The sequence below is a fragment of the Manis pentadactyla genome, chromosome 6, assembly GCF_030020395.1.
Source record: "Manis pentadactyla isolate mManPen7 chromosome 6, mManPen7.hap1, whole genome shotgun sequence".
Taxonomy (NCBI): domain Eukaryota; kingdom Metazoa; phylum Chordata; class Mammalia; order Pholidota; family Manidae; genus Manis; species Manis pentadactyla.
The window spans coordinates 113,914,375-113,931,583 of NC_080024.1; the positions used below are offsets into that span (position 1 = coordinate 113,914,375).

Consider the following 17,209-nt stretch of genomic DNA (forward strand, 5'->3'; position numbering starts at 1 on the left):
GACACCCTGCCCACAGCAGCTTAGGAGATGAACTTGGAGGCTGCTCCAGGAGTGCAGGTAGCTGTCACAGGCAGCGGAGAAGGGCAAGGCATCCATAAAGCAGGAAAGGACTTTCTTCTCCCAGCTGACACACCCGCAAACTGCCTACAGCCACTGCAATCACCATGAAAAGGCAAAAAAGTCTGGTCCAGACCAAGATAGTTACACCTGAGAAAGGATCTGCAGAGGCAGACCTAACCAGTCTCCCTGAAAAAGAATTCAAAATAAAAATCATAAACATGCTGACAGAGCTGCAGAGAAATATGCAGCTAAGGAATGAAGTCCGGAGGGAGATTACAGATGTCCAGAGGGAGATCACAGATGTCCAGAGGGAGATTACAGAAGTGAAACAAACTCTGGAAGGATTTATAAGCAGAATGGATAAGATGCAAGAGGTCATTGATGGAATAGAAACCAGAGAACAGGAACGCATAGAAGCTGATGCAGAGAGAGATAAAAGGATCTCCAGGAATGAAACAATATTAAGAAAACTGTGTGACCAATCCAAAAGGAACAATATCTGCATTATAGGGGTACCAGAGGAAGAAGAGAGAGAAAAAGGGACAGAAAGTGTCTCTGAAGAAATAATTGCTGAGAACTTCCCCAAACTGGGGGAGGAAATAGTTGCTCAGACTAAGGAGGCACACAGAACTCCCGAGAGATGGGATCCAAAGAGGTCAACACCAAGACACATAATAATTAAAATGGCAAAGATCAAGGACAGGGACAGAGTATTAAAGGCAGCCAGAGAGAGTAAAAAGGTCACCTACAAAGGAAAACCCATCAGGCTATCATCAGACTTCTCAACAGAAACCTTACAGGCCAGAAGAGAATGGCGTGATATATTTAATGCAACGAAACAGAAGGGCCCTGAACCAAGGATACTGTATCCAGCATGATTATCATTTAAATATGAAGGAGGGATTAAACAATTCCCAGACAAGCAAAAGTTGAGGGAATTTGCCTCCCACAAACCATCTCTACAGGGTATCTTAGAGGGACTTCTCTAGATGGGAGCACTCCTAAAAAGAGCACAGAACATAACACCCAACATATGGAGAATGGAGGAGGAGGAATAAGAAGGGAGAGAAATAATCATCAGTCAGTTTTTATAACAGCTCAATAAGCGAGTGAGGTCAGACAGTAAGGTAGTAAAGAGGCTAACATTGAACCCTTGGTAACTACAAATCTAAAGCCTGCAATGGCAATAAGTACATATCTTTCAATAATCACCCTAAATGTAAATGAACTGAATGCACCAATCAAAAGACACAGAGTAATAGAATGGATAAAAAAGCAAGACCCATGTATATGCTGCTTACAAGAGACTCACCTCAAACCCAAAGACATGAACAGATTAAAAGTCAAGGGTTGGAGAAAGATATTTCATGCAAACAACAGAGAGAAAAAAGCAGGTGTTGTAATACTAGTATCAAACAAAATAGACCTCAAAATAAAGAAAGTAACAAGAGATAAAGAAGGACATTACATAATGATAAAGGGCTCAGTCCTACAAGAGGATATAACCATTATAAACATACATGCACCCAACACAGGAGCACCAGTATATGTGAAACAAATACTAATAGAATTAAAGGAGGAAATAGAATGCAATCCATTCATTTTGGGAGACTTTAACACACCACTCACCCCAAAGGACAGATCCACCAGACAGAAAATAAGTAAGGACACAGAGGTACTGAACAACATGCTAGAACAGATGGACCTAATAGACATCTATAGAACTCTACATCCAAAAGCAACAGGATACACATTCTTCTCAAGTGCACATGGAACATTCTCCAGAATAGACCACATACTAGGCCACAAAAAGAACCTCAGTAAATTCCAAAAGATTGAAATCCTACCAACCAACTTCTCAGACCACAAAGGTAGAAAACTAGAAATAAATTGTACAAAGAAAGCAAAGAGGCTCACAAACACATGGAGGCTTAACAACATGCTCCTAAATAATCAATGGATCAATGACCAAATTAAAATGGAGATCCAGCAATATATGGGAACAAATGACAGCAATAACACAAAGCCCCAACTTCTGTGGGACACAGCAAAAGCAGTCTTAAGAGGAAAGTATATAGCAATCCAGGCATATTTAAAGAAGGAAGAACAATCCCAAATGAATGGTCTAATATCACAATTATCAAAATTAGACAACGAAGAACAAATGTGGCCTAAGGTCAGCAGAAGGAGGGACATAATAAAGATCAGAGAAGAAATAAATAAAATTGAGAAGAATAAAACAATAGCAAAAATCAATGAAACCAAGAGCTGGTTCTTCGAGAAAATAAACAAAATAGATAAGTCTCTAGCCAGACTTATTAAGAGAAAAAGAGAGCCAACACACATCAACAGAATTAGAAACGAGAAAGGAAAAATCATGACGAACCCCACAGAAATACAAAGAATTATTAGAGAATACTATGAAAACCTATATGCTAACAAGCTGGGAAACCTAGGAGAAATGGACAACTTCCTAGAAAAATACAACCTTCCAAGACTGACCCAGAAAGAAACAGAATCTCTAAACAGACCAATTACCAGCAATGAAATTGAAGTGGTAATCAAAAAACTACCAAAGAACAGAACCCCCTTGGCCAGATGGATTTACCTCAGAATTTTATCAGACATACAGGGAAGACATAATACCCATTCTCCTTAGAGTTTTCCAAAAAATAGAGGAGGAGGGGATACTCCCAAACTCATTCTATGAAGCTAACATCACCCTAATACCAAAACCAGGCAAAGACCCCACCAAAAAAGAAAACTACAGACCAATATCCCTGATGAACGTAGATGCAAAAATACTCAACAAAATATTAGCAAACCGAATTCAAAAATACACCAAAAGGATCATACACCATGACCAAGTAGGATTCCTCCCAGGGATGCAAGGATGGTACAACATTTGAAAGTCCATCAACATCATCCACCACATCAACAAAAAGAAAGACAAAAACCACATGATCATCTCCATAGATGCTGAAAAAGCATTCGATAAAATTCAACAACCATTCATGATAAAAACTCTCAACAAAATGGGCATAGAGGGCAAGTACCTCAACATAATAAAGGCCATATATGATAAACCCACAGCTAACATTATACTTAACAGCGAGAGGCTGAAAGCTTTTCCTCTGAGATTGGGAACAAGACAGGGATGCCCACTCTCCCCACTGTTATTCAACGTGATACTGGAGGTCCTAGCCACGACAATCAGACAAAACAAAGAAATACAAGGAATTCAGATTGATAAAGAAGAAGTTGAACTGTCACTATTTGCAGATGACATCATATTGTACATAAAAAACCCTAAAGACTCCACTGCAAAACTACTAGAACTGATATTGGAATTCCACAAAGTTTCAGGATACAAAATTAACACACAGAAATCTGTGGATTTCCTATACACTAACAATGAACCAATAGAAAGATAAATCAGGAAAACAATTCCATTGACAATAGCATCAAAAGAATAAAATACCTAGGAATAAACCTAAGCAAGGAAGTGAAAGACCTATACCCTGAAAACTACAAGACACTCTTAAGAGAAATTAAAGAGGTCACTAATAAATGGAAACTCATCCCATGCTCCTGGCTAGGAAGAATTAATATCGTCAAAATGGCCATCCTGCCCAAAGCAATATACAGATTCAGTGCAATCCCTATCAAATTACCAACAGCATTCTTCAGTGAACTGAAACAAATAGTTCAAAAATTCATGCGGAACCGCCAAAGACCCCGAATAGTCAAAGCAATCCTGAGAAGGGAGAATAAAGTGGGGTTGATCTCGCTCCCCAACTTCAAGCTCTGCTACAAAGCCACAGTAATCAAAACAATTTGGTACTGGCACAAGAACAGAGCCACAGACCACTGTAACAGAATAGAGACTCCAGACATTAACCCAAACATATATGGTCAATTAATATTTGATAAAGGAGCCATGGACATACAGTGGGGAAATGACAGTCTCTTCAACAGATGGTGCTGGCAAAACTGGACAGCTACATGTAAGAGAATGAAACTGGATTATTGTCTAACCCCATACACAAAAGTAAATTCAAAATGGATCAAAGGCCTGAATGTAAGTCATGAAACCATAAAACTCTTAGAAAAAAACATAGGCAAAAATCTCATGAACATAAACATGAGTGACTTCTTCATGAATATATCTCCCCAGGCAAGGGAAACAAAGGCAAAAATGAGCAAGTGGGACTATATCAAGCTAAAAAGCTTCTGTACAGCAAAGGACAACATCAATAGAACAAAAAGGTATCCTACAGTATGGGAGAACATATTCATAAATGACAGATCTGATAAAGGATTGACATCCAAAATATATAAAGAGCTCACATGCCTTAACAAACAGAAAGCAAATAATCCAATTAAAAAATGGGCAGAGGTGCTGAATAGACAGTTCTCTAAAGAAGAAATCCAGATGGCCAACAGGCACATGAAATGATGCTCCACATCGCTGATCATCAGAGAAATGCAAATTAAAACCACAATGAGATATCACCTCACACCAGTAAGGATCGCCATCATCGAAAAGACAAACAACAACAAATGCTGGCGAGGTTGTGGAGAAAGGGGAACCCTCCTACACTGCTGGTGGGAATGTAAACTAGTTCAACCATTGTGGAAAGCAGTATGGAGGTTCCTCAGAATGCTCAAAATAGAAATACCATTTGACCCAGGAATTCCACTTCTAGGAATTTACCCTAAGAATGCAGCACTCCAGTTTGAAAAAGACAGATGCACCCCTATGTTTACCACTGAACTGTTTACAATAGCCAAGATATGGAAGCAACCTAAGTGTCCATTAGTAGATGAATGGATAAAGAAGAGGTGGTACATATACACAATGGAATATTACGCAGCCATAAGAAAAAAACAGATCCTACCATTCGCAACAAAATGGATGGAGCTAGAGGATATTATGCTCAGTGAAATAAGCCAAGCAGAGAAGGACAAGTACCAAATGATTTCACTCATATGTGGAGTTTAAGAACAAAGGAAAACTGAGGGAACAAAACAGCAGCAGAATCACAGAACCCAAGAATGGACTAGTAGTTACCAAAGGGAAAGGGACTGGGAAGGATGCAAGGGAAGGGAGGGATAAGGGCAGGGAAAAAGAAAGAGGGCATTACGATTAGCATGTATAGTTCGTGGGGGACACAGGGAGGGGTGCACAACACAGAGAAGACAAGTAGTGATTTTACAGCATCTTACTACACAGATGGACAGTGACTGTGAAGGGGTATGTGGGGGGGACTTGGTGAAGGGGGGAACCTAGTAAACGTAATGTTCTTTCTGTAATTGTAGATTAATGATACCAAAATAAAAATAATAAATAAAAAGAAAAAAAAAGAAACACTGGACATGCCCTAGAAAATGGTCAAGGGATAGAAAAAAAAAAAAAAAGACATTGAGACCATCTTATTATAATAGCATCAAAAAGGATGATACTTAGGAATAAATTTAACCGAGGAGTGGAAAGATATGTACAGTTAAAACTATAAAAAACTATAAATTTTAAAAAGACACATAAATGGAATGATACCTGTGTTCATGGGTTGAAAGAATCAATGTTGTTAAAAATAGCTATACTACCCAAAGCTACCTACAATTCAATGCAATGCCTATCAAAATTCCAATGTAATTTTTCACCAAAGTAGGAAAACAGTCCTAAAATTAACGTGAAACTGAAAAAGAGCCTGGGCAGACAAAGCAATCTTGAGCAAGAGTAACAAAACTGGAGGTATCACACTGTTCCTGATTTCAAATTATCCTACACAGCTATAGTAATCAAAACAATATGCTGCTGGAATTAAAAATAAAAAAAGACACATAGCCATTGGAACAGAATAGAGCCCAGAAATAAGCCCACATATATATGGTGGTCAACTGATCTTTGAAATGGGTGTCAAGAATACACAATGGGGAAAAGATACTCTCTTCAATAAATGGTGTTCGGAAAAGTGCATATTCACCTGCAGAATGAAACTGGAGTCTTACCTTATAGTATACAAAAAAATCAACCCAAAATTAATTAGACTTAGGTGTAAGACCTGAAACTATGAAACTCCTAGAAGAAGATATAGGGGAAAAGCTCTTTGACGGTGATATTTGCAGTGATCTTTTCGGATATGACACTGAAAACACAGTCAACAAAGGCAAAAATAATCAAGTGGGATTATATAAAATTAAAAAGCATCTGCACAGCAAAGGAAACCAGAAACAAAATGAAAAGATAACCTACAGTATGGGAGAAAATACTTGCAAGCCATGTATATCTATGGGGTTAATATCCAAACCATATATATATAATATATATGGTAAATATCCAAATATGTAAAGAACTCATACAAGTCAATTGCAGAAAAGCAACCTGATTAAAAAATTCATAAAGGACTTCTTCAAAGAAGACGTACAAATAGCCAACCAGTACCTGAAACAGTGCTCAACATCACCAATCCTCAGAGAAGTGAAAATTAAAATTGCAGTGAGATAGTATCTCACACTTGTTAGGATGGCATTATAAAAGTAATAAAAGATAACAAGTGTTGGTGAGGACATGGAGAAAAGAAAACCCTCATGCACTATTGGTAGGAATGAAAAATGGAAATTAGTATGGAATTTCCTCAAAAAGAATTAAAAATATAACTACCATACGACCCAGCAATTCTCCTTCTGGTTATTTATGCAAGGAACTGAAATCAGGATCTTGAAGAGATAGCTGCACCCCCACGTTCACTGCAGCATTATTCACAATAGCCAAGATATGGAAACGACCTAAATGTCCATCAACAGATGAATGGATTTTTTAATGTAGTATATAGTATAATGTAGTATACAATAGAACGTTAGTCTTAAGAAAGAAGGAAATCTTGCTATTTACAACATAAATGAATCTGGAGGTCATTTTACTAAATGGAAAAAGCTAAATGCAGAAAGACAAATGGTATGTGATCTCACTTATATGTGGGATCTAATATAGACTGATAGAAGCAGAGCGTAGAATGGTGGATGCTAGAGGTTGGGGTGTGGGGAAGTGATGATGGTCAAAGGGTACAATATTACAGTTTTATAAGATAAATAAATTCTAGAGATGTGCTGTACAGCACAGGACCTATAGCTAACAATACTGTTTTGTATACTTAAAATTTGCTAAGAGATATTTCATTGTGTTCTTATTGCTAAAAAAAATCAAAAATAAATTATAAAGAGGGTGGGAGGAGACTTTGGGGGGTGATGCATATATGTATGGCTTTCAAGATGGTGTTGGTTTCATGGGTATAAACTTATTCTCAAATTCATCAAGTTGTAAACATTAATTATGTACATCTTTTCATATGTCAATCATACCTCGATAAGGTGGTTTTTGAAAAAGAAAACCAAATGGAAATTTTAGCACTGAAAATTCAATAACCATATAAAACAGATCATTAGCATTATATTTTGTATCAGAATAAGCCTTTTTAAAATCAAAAATTTATGAGTAATTTGTGCTGGGAACTTGCATGGATTAATCTCATTTACCTTTCACAAAAATCCCTATGTTACTATCACCATTTTATTGGTGAAGAAATGAAAAACACAGGTTGAATAAATCAGCACAAATTTCTTTTGCTAGGAGCTCTAATCTGGTTTCCTCTAATTCTAAAACCCATGCTTTTCAGCACTATACTAAACTGATTGCAGTGTTAATCTGAAATTCTCTTCCAACTTCCAGTTGACTATTTTCACTAGTCCATGATATCTAGCATGACTTCACTGCCTGAATTACCCCAGAGAAATGTAATTTTAGAACCCAATTTACTTCATCGAACTCTTTGAATTCTATAGCTATGGATTTATTTTAACTCTGTTTATGAAACTTTTGTTTTTAATATTTATACTCTTCTTACTGTGTGTATTAAATTTCTAACACTTTGAATGACAAGTGAAAGAATCAGTTATTTTATGGAGAAAATTTAGAGAAAAAGTACCCATAATATGTCTTTAACCTCAGTTTAAAATCACAGGAATTTGAAGGAGATTGACCCTCAAATCTTAGAATTTTATTGTAACAATTGGATTTTGCTCCTCTCTGTATTTGAGAGCAGTGTATAGAAATTGTGTTACATTATCATTAGATATTAAAGAGCTATAATGGTTCTTCCTTCCTGGTCTCTATTCCAGTACGTATCATTTGTACTTGCTCTTAATCCTCATACAAGTAAAATCCTCGAAGAAATCATACATTAGCTTTTAAAGCTTCTGTAGAAAGTATTCTAAGTATTCCATAATTTCAGTAATCTGCATTTTAGTGTTATCATACCTTTCAGTACCACTTGGCCAAAAAAAATCAGTATTAAGAATAGAAATGTTCATTTAACATGCTTATATGTAACTTCAGACTACCTACATGTAAAGACTTAAAAGAAGTGGCTTATTTTTTAAAGTTAAATGACAGAAGGAGCAGTACTCAGGTTCCTGGGAAACAGTGTGGGGTGGGGGTGCTACTTATCTCACGTGACCATTACGATTCAGGCACCTGACAACATGCAACCAGATCACAAGGCAGGCAGCATCTATTTATCTCACTCCTTTCCATTTCCTTGCTGACACCTTTCTTGCCCAGGCTCTGTGCCCTCTCTGATCTGACAGAGGCAGCCGTTCAGCCCACCATTCAGCCCTTCTGTGCTGCCCTTTAGTTCTAGGAGGCAAACCCTCTCAGACTACTTTTTCCAGGAATGCTTCCAAACAGGCTGCCTCCACACACCCCAGCAAGCCTCTGTCTTTTGAAGATAGGTAAAGACACTTAGAATCTAACCTCCCAACTTGTGTGATCCTTCTGTGTAGTCTTATCTATGTCTTAGATGGAAAAGAATATAATTGGCTACTAAAATAATAAAAACACAACAGGCCTTGCCAAGAGGTGGGTATAAGAGAGGAAGAACTCTTTAAAGTCTAGTGACATCTCTAATTTCTGTACTATATGAGGGTATATTCCTCAATCTGGGCTCCCCCTGGGAGTTTGTGCCTATTTTGGGCAACTCCACTTTGCAGAACCAGGGGAAATGTTGTCAACGACTTGACAATCTTCCTGAAATTCTGCTGACTGACTTTTTCATATATGTTTTGAAGTATAGCATTGAAGGGGCTATTTTATCTTTGCCATATTGCTGAAATTTGCAATGCTGCCCAATCTTTTTAATGTCACATCACAGAGAGAAAAAGATGATCAGCATTTGAGAACAAGTGAGGATTTAGGGCCTGGAGGAGGTGCTCAAGGCTGGAAAGACTGGCCTGGGACTTTGGTTTCCCAGGCGCCTCCTGGCCACCTCAAGGGTGTAGCTGTGCACCTATCCTAATGCTTAGGAAGCTACCGTCACATAAGTCATGACACCTTAGTTATAACCTTATAGTCCAAACTGTCCATCTCCCAGGATTTGACAGGGCGTGGCAGAGCAGGGTAATCAGAGAGAAGCAGGCACCAAATTTGCCAACTCAGGTATGAGAAAATGAACACATTGTTAATACAGAATGATAATCTAATTGAGTGATCAGACCTGGTATTCAAGGTTTTTGGCAATCAGTGGTCATCATCTGGACTTGGAATTGGGGCCAGATGGGAAGAATCCAAGATGAAGGCAGGGATCCCAGTTAGTGGGCAAAACACATAATAGGGAATAATTCATGGCGAGAAGCACATAGAAGACTGGCCTGGTAACGCCTGGGAAGTGGATCTCTGCTTGCTAGTTTGGGACTAGGGGACAGAGGTCTTGTCATGGGAACGGGCCATAGAACAGTAGGAACATAGTGCTTCTGTCACAACAGGGCCCCTGGATTCCAGTCATGGCAGCAGACAAGGCTTTTAGGAGCATATGCCTAGTTAGAGGCCCAGGGCCCACCAGGCTGACCAGACTCATGAACAAGGCAGGGACACAGGTGTCAGACCTGCTTCAGGTTCAGACCTTTGAACTTTAGAATGAACAACTGGGTTTCACAAATTACCTCCGGCCTCAGATTAGGATTGGTTTGGGAGAATATGGGGCAACTACACCAACCTATGGAATAAGGTGCCCCTGCCCTGAGAGGAAGGAAGGAGAATCCAGAGGCCGAGGACCCTCTGGCCTGACACAGAGCAGTGGTCCCACGGCAGCTGCTCCAGGCGCCGCCTCCAACCCCTGTCCCCGTTGCCACGCAGGCAGAGCCACGGCGGGGAACGCTGCTCTCAGAAGGAGCACAGGACAGATTACTTTTATTTTTCCCTTTACCCTCAGATGTTAAAAATTATACTTAAATACTCTGAAAAACAAAACTAGTATTTCATTTGCAGTCATTTTTATGTGTCTGTGTATGAATAAGAGGACAACTAAGCTATCAGTTTCATAAAATCTCTTTTAAAAGTTGTCTGCAACTGTCCAGCAGCTGTTTATTCAGTGTTTACCCTCTGTTCATCTCCCTTGCTGTTGGTGAGCATGGGGCTGACATTTTTTTGTAGGTTATTCTGTTGAACCTTATGAAATTCCCAATATTTGACCGTCTCTTAAAAACTGCACTTTCATATGAGTCAACCTAGTAGCTCTTGCTGTCTCATCCTTCTTTTCCTGCAAACAGCAAAAGAAATGGAATTAAGGAGGGAAGGGGAGACAGCCTACTCAGGCCAAACACCCACACCTTCCACTCGACCTGGCCACTCTGTGCTTCCCTCACAACCTGAGGTTGTTACACTTGCTCATCTTGGTCCATAATGAGCTGAAATTTGAATATGCTACTTCCCTGTCAGCCAGAAACTTGACATTTTACCTTGGCCAACAGAGCTTTATGGCACAGAAAATTCAACTTATGTCAACTTCCTATAGAGACTATGTCTTTGGAACCTTTTTTCCCCAAGCTCAGCTGAATGAAAAGTAAATGCTGAATGATTTTATTTATCACATCTAGGACAACCACTCCGGTCAGGCTTTTTCCTATGTATATAGTGTGCCAAACCATGCATGCAAGCAGTGTCACATACACACAACACATGCACACACATATGTATATACGGGTAAGGGTCTGAGTTTGCCAGAAAGGCAGGCAAAAGTGCGGGGTGCCGTCTTTTTAGCATAACTATTTCTCTTCAAAGAATGCACATAGGCATAGCGCAGCAATACAGAGGCTTGTTCTCAGCAGAACCCAGGTTGAAAAGGGTGAGGACCATTCTATCCTAAAGCCCATCTTCCCCACTTTTGTATATTCTCTTGTCTCCCATCATTATTTTCTTTCAAGTTCTCTAGCCAGCATCTTCTTCTGTGAAGTATGTTTTTGTCATTTAATATATTCTTTTGAATTTCACACTTCATTCTGACCTGTATAATCTGGAGGTGTGTTCTCACATGCTTTGCCTCATAGAATCGGGAAGCAGTCCACTATGGAGACACTAGGTATGTTCCAGTTAGATTTGCATACCATATTACTGGAGAGGCAGAGAGGAGCTACAATGAGATTAGGGAATAGACAAATGATTAAATGACTGGAGGGACTGATTTATGAATGAAGATTGAAGGAAACAACATTTCTCTCAGCTGATGCAAATACTAAGGATGGGGATCAATAGTAGCTGTCTACATTCCTGCACATGTGAGCCTTAGGAAAAGACAGCATTAGGGCCATGCAGCATGAGTCATGTATGGGTGATGATATGAAGTTAAGAAAACTCATGACCATAACCATCATTTAAAAATCTCAAATTGAAAGTATGTGTTAGGGAGAGCAAAGCTTCTGAGTAATGGTATCTTAATGAAAATTCATTTGCACTTGAAATAAGCATTTCCCAACCTCCCTCAGGTTACCCTAATGCCTTTTAACTTTTATTTGCAGAAAGTTTTTTTCTAAAATCTCCCTTAAATCTCATATGCTGCAGCTTAAACACATTACTACTGCTCCTTTGTTACTGGAAACAGCACCTTGTCATTTCATCACTGCTCACTCAGGACCCCAGCAGATGCTGCCATGTTTTCCCCTGTAAATGCCTGCCCTGGCTTCTCTTTGCACAACAGTTATGCCGTGTTTCCTGCATGTTTCTTTTTTTTTCTTTTTCTTGATGATATTAAAAACTTTGTCTCACTTCTGCCTACCCGATTGGTGCTAATAATCAAAAGTGTCAGGCAACTGGGAAAGTTGATTATCCTGTGTGAACCTGTTTTCTTACCTGTAAAATAAATACATGAATACCATCTTTGGGTATGTAGTAATAAATACTAGAAATAATATATGTAAAACAACTTGAATTATAATTGACCTATCATATACACTCAGTGGGGTAGCATTTTTTGTTCTTATTGTAAGTTGTATTTATTAGTAAATAGGTCCTAACTTTTCAGTAGATTTGTATTCTCTAAAGAGGATGTAGCATGTGATCAGTAATGAGTCACTGAGTCAATAACTGAATAAACCAACAAATAAATACCAATTATTACAAATTACAGGGCTGCATTTAAAGGGGCTCTCCTATCTGTAGCAGTGGCTGCTGATCACCCATGTTGCCAGCACAGACTGACACAGGTGTGTTGGGCCAGGCTGGTATCATCCTAACCATTTCATCTTGAATTCCAGAGGTCCATTCTAGATGTAGGTTGGTACTAAAGTCCCTTCTGGAGTTAGATTGCTTTTAGGCTCTCCCTGGAAAACTCAGTCTACTGTAAAATAGAGGAAAAACGGCATAAGTCTCTGATTTTATCATGGCCTTAAATAAAGAAAATTTCACCTATTCAGAAAGAATTTATTAGGCACTGGTAACTGCAAATTTATAGTAAACAGGAAATGAATTCCTAAAAAGAAACCAACCAACTGCCTAAATATTGATGCATTTGCCTACATGCTCCCCTTGATGCACAGGATGATAATTCTGTGATATTATAGCAGCTACCATTCAGTGGTATGTGGGTGGGTGTGCATGTATGCGTGTGTGCTGCGTCATGTCACAACAATCCTTACGGGTTGGATCTGACTTTCCCATGTCTCTGGGGAGAAATTGAAGCTCAGGCATGAAATGCCTTCCACAGGGTTGCGTGCAGATGGCCTCCTGCCACACCTGTGCTTTCTCCAAAGGCACTTTCTCTGAACGCAGCCACCTGAATCCTAGCAGCCGTGCAGCTGGGGCCTCTGGGACACAGGGATGTAGGCACCAGAATCTGACAGAGAACGTGTCAACAGAGGAGGAACCAGATCATTTGTCTTGGCGGGTCCTTCTGCCCCAGCCTGACATTAGGCTGTTGCCACAATCCAAGTGTACCATCCAGCCTTGACTTTCACTTATGAGTGTTCCTTCACACTCACACACAAGACTTCCTATCAAGTTTCAGGAGAAATAAGCAGAAATCCAGGTGCAGGACTTTGGGCTACATGAATGTTATGAAGTGAACACATAATATTCTCTGATGCTGGTAAATATTTTTAGTTACCCATAGTATTTTGTGATGTGGGTAGTCTAATAAGGGCATAAATAGTTGAGGATGCAAACTTTGAGTCAAGTGTTTATAGGACATTTTCATTGGTCCATTGGAAGCGCATCTTTGTGTTATTCTTAGATTTTTAAGTTCCCAAAATTGTAAAAACCATATGTGCTCATGCCTCTACCTGTAACACTCAGTGGCTCAGTACCTGTAGTCTAGAGCCTGAGGTTTTCTTGAAAGGCAGTTTGAAAAGAAACTTACTGGAGTGTGTTCAGTGAAAGAAGAATATCTCTAATTCAGTTTCTAAAATGTGGATGTCAATCTGTTCCATTGACAGTGGATCCCTGATTTATCACAGTAAACTGATGGCTGTGCTCTCGTTTCATACAAACCAGTGCTTTTGGCTGCCCGTATTCGGACATGAACTTGAAAAAGGAGGCAACTCTTCATGATCGTCTGAGAAAACAAACCCAGGCAAACTCGGAGTCAGATTTTTCACATTCAAAATCAAAAAACCTCTGCAGTTTGAACTTCAAAGGAAAACATGACAAGGTGAACAGTCAGCCCAGGTAAGGAACTGTTTGCAAATGTGAACCAGAAAATAAACCATACACAAGAAGAGTAAAGGAATAATTTGTTAATAGTAATAGTTCTTTATATCTCCTTGAATTAATTATTCTTATTTCTGGATAATAGTATGTTCACTGGCTCATAGAATTCATTTAAGCCTTGATCTTCAATTAAAATGTTTTATTACTTCATCCTCAAAGATTTCAGTTTGCCTCTTTCTAAATGTACGTTTTATGTGTAAGCAATAGAAAGCATATCTCACCTAAAATTCCATTAGATTCCCTTTCATCTCCAAAAGTTCTTTATTCATTGGAATGATTTCTTAGATGGCATCTCTTCTGGCACATGGCCGAGTGTTTGTACGCACTCGGGCATTCAGGGTTCCCTCTCTTGCCTGGTATTTGTCTTTGTCATTTTTAATCCAGATGTACCTCAGGTATAATTTCTTCTTTCTCTGAATTGCTTCCATTTTGATTTATTGACAACACATTATCCTTCTGTTCCTAAATGTAAACTTATATTTTAAATATCAGTTTTCAGTTTTTATTTACATATAGTTATTTTCTAAGGAGATGCAAATGCAAACTTATTTGATATTTTTAACCTGAATGAGTAAAAAGATCTAAGTAACATTTAATGAAAAGGAGCTCCATTCTCCATGCTGAGAATTATAAACGTAGGAAAACCTAACACTGCTTTGGTAATTGGAGACCAGACAGAGCTGGAGCCAAGGACATCTGGTCAGAGAGGTGAGAAGGGTTGTTTCCAGTCCCACTGCAGGCCGCAAGTGCTCATCCTCCAGCCCTTGGGAGCCGCCCAGCCCTCCCCATGTGGGCCTTCAGTGAGCTGCTGCTCAAGGGGCTGCTGCCTCTCCTAAGCCTCCTTGGCCTTGCTCTCCTCTCTCAGTGTGTGTAAAGGGAGGATGTGAATGTCTTCTGTGGGCCAGAGTTCCCACCAGAAGGACTTGCTGCCCACTGACACCTTCCGTCCCACCGAGATGCTCCACACCCCCAAGGGGAGGCCTGCTAATTACAAGAGTTTGGTGCAAAGGATACACGTTTCCACATGGATTTTACACCCTGAACTATGGATTTTGCTTTTTTTTTTTTTCATGCAAATGTTGTTATAGAGCATTTGTGTGCTGTATCACTTTTCTTAAATAGCTTATTTTGATTTTGATCACTCTGCACATGACTACACATGCGCTCTCCCTTATCGCATGATCTATATCCTATGGATATGCATGCCTCTCTATTTTTGTAGCTGTATCTTGCATTTTTATTTGTTTACACCCACTCCTCTTGCTGAAACTTCCCAGGGTCTAGTTGTTCTTTACCGCCTTCTCACACCCACACTGCTTACAACTTTAAGAAGTTTAGAGCTTGAACATCCTTTCCATTTCCTAGTTGAGTGAGAATTTTTTTCTTTTTCTTCAACCGTTTTCCAAGGAACAGTCTTTATTTATTCCAGAATTGCAGAGAACAGTACATCCATTTGCCCTTTTTATTTTTGTTCTATTTTGTTTTCTCTTTTCTCAAATAAAAACTCAAGTTCTCTTGTAAACATTTCAAGTATTCATCTCAGTGTCAAAAGTCAGAGAAACTAAAGAGAGCTTTGAACTGCTTTAAAAAAAAACGATACACTGTTGTATTCTCTCAGAGGTGAACTGAGCCTTTCCTCTCGGTAAACACAAATACATGGCCTTCCCTACGTGAACTACTCTTAGGAACTTACTCCTTACAGTACACTGTTATGTGCTTTTACCATTTTGTAGGGCTTTGCACTGAAATGTATCAGATAAGCATAATTAGAAAAGATAGAGGAAAGAACAGAGATGTCAGTTGATAATGGAGCAGGAAAGTCACACTTGATCCTATTCTGTCAAATTCTATTTCGTGAATGCACAGAAGTGTAAGTAGCTGAGTAGGGAGAGGGGAGTCACATGGCACACATTTTGGATTCTTACAACTCTTGTTGCTTTCAAATCAAGACCAAAGCCATCTTTGCACTCAAATCCCCACTCACTTTTTTAAAACCAATCATCATAACAACGTTTGGATGAATAGTATTGGCAGTAGCTCCCCCTTGTATCCTGCCCCATCCCCATGACATCCTGTTCATGGTCTAGAATTCCAGGGTGAGGAAAAAAGAAAGCAGGGAAGTCAACAAGGAATAATATGTAGGCCAATTAGGAGCAAATAAAATATATTTTAACTCTCCTCACTCTTAGTTGTAGTCATTTCCTGAGATTTTCGTCTAACCCATGTCTTTGCTCTTAAAATCACAAGATAATCAGGTCCAGGTGGAAGAGAATATTTAAATTCCATTTCTTTTCTTCTGTATATTAAGGAGAAAATATTTTTACTTGGCTCATGTCCAGCGATAAGCACGGGGGTTGGATTAGTGAAAATTAGAGTCACCATTTCTACTAGTCTCCTACCCACCCATCTATCCATTCCTCACTGAGCTCTGGACAGCCCTTCTGTATTTCTTACACAAGCAATACTTGTGACCTTAGAATCTCCAGATGTCTGAGAGTCCAAGTGCAAAATGTAAAATTAACTCTTGACAGTTCTTCCAAAATCAATTAGATTGCCCAGTGATTTAAGGAAATTTGTTTTTGCATCCCAGTTGTGTGATTATTTTTTTAAAGTGTATTTTTTCTCATATTAATCTTGGTGGAGGGAATTGTTACTAGTAAATTTTAACTCTCCATGATTTAATAGAGAAAATAGTCTAATTATGTTCATATTTTCTTAGTAGAGGATCAAGTTTTAATTTTGAGTGGATTATATATTACATATTTATAAGATTCACCTTTATAACAGTAAGATTACATGTTACTACTACTTTAAAAAGTCAGACTCAAAATAGGTCCATTACAGAAAAAAATACATACATATATATATATATATATATATATATTGTTTTTTCCTTGTGCTAATAGAGTAGTATAATATTCATGGTGCATTAAATGGAGGCAGATGAACTGATGTGTGAGTTTCTTTCATTTAGGGATGTATTCTAGGAGAAAAAATATGTTTAATTTGTTTAAAAGGTTACAGTTTGCACAAAAATTACCTTTGGATTTTCCCACAGTTTTGTGATTTGGCAGATATAACTGCCATTTGTGAATGAGGAAGTAGAGATCCTTC

General features: G+C 38.7%; 1 protein-coding gene across 1 annotated transcript in view; it reads left to right on the top strand.

The window, feature by feature from the left end:
* The window catches only part of L3MBTL4 (L3MBTL histone methyl-lysine binding protein 4), a 503,654-nt gene that overhangs the window by 339,837 nt on the left and 146,608 nt on the right, over positions 1-17,209 (top strand). The window contains 1 exon segment of the mRNA XM_057504056.1: positions 13,880-14,053. Coding sequence (XP_057360039.1) covers positions 13,880-14,053 — 174 coding nt within the window.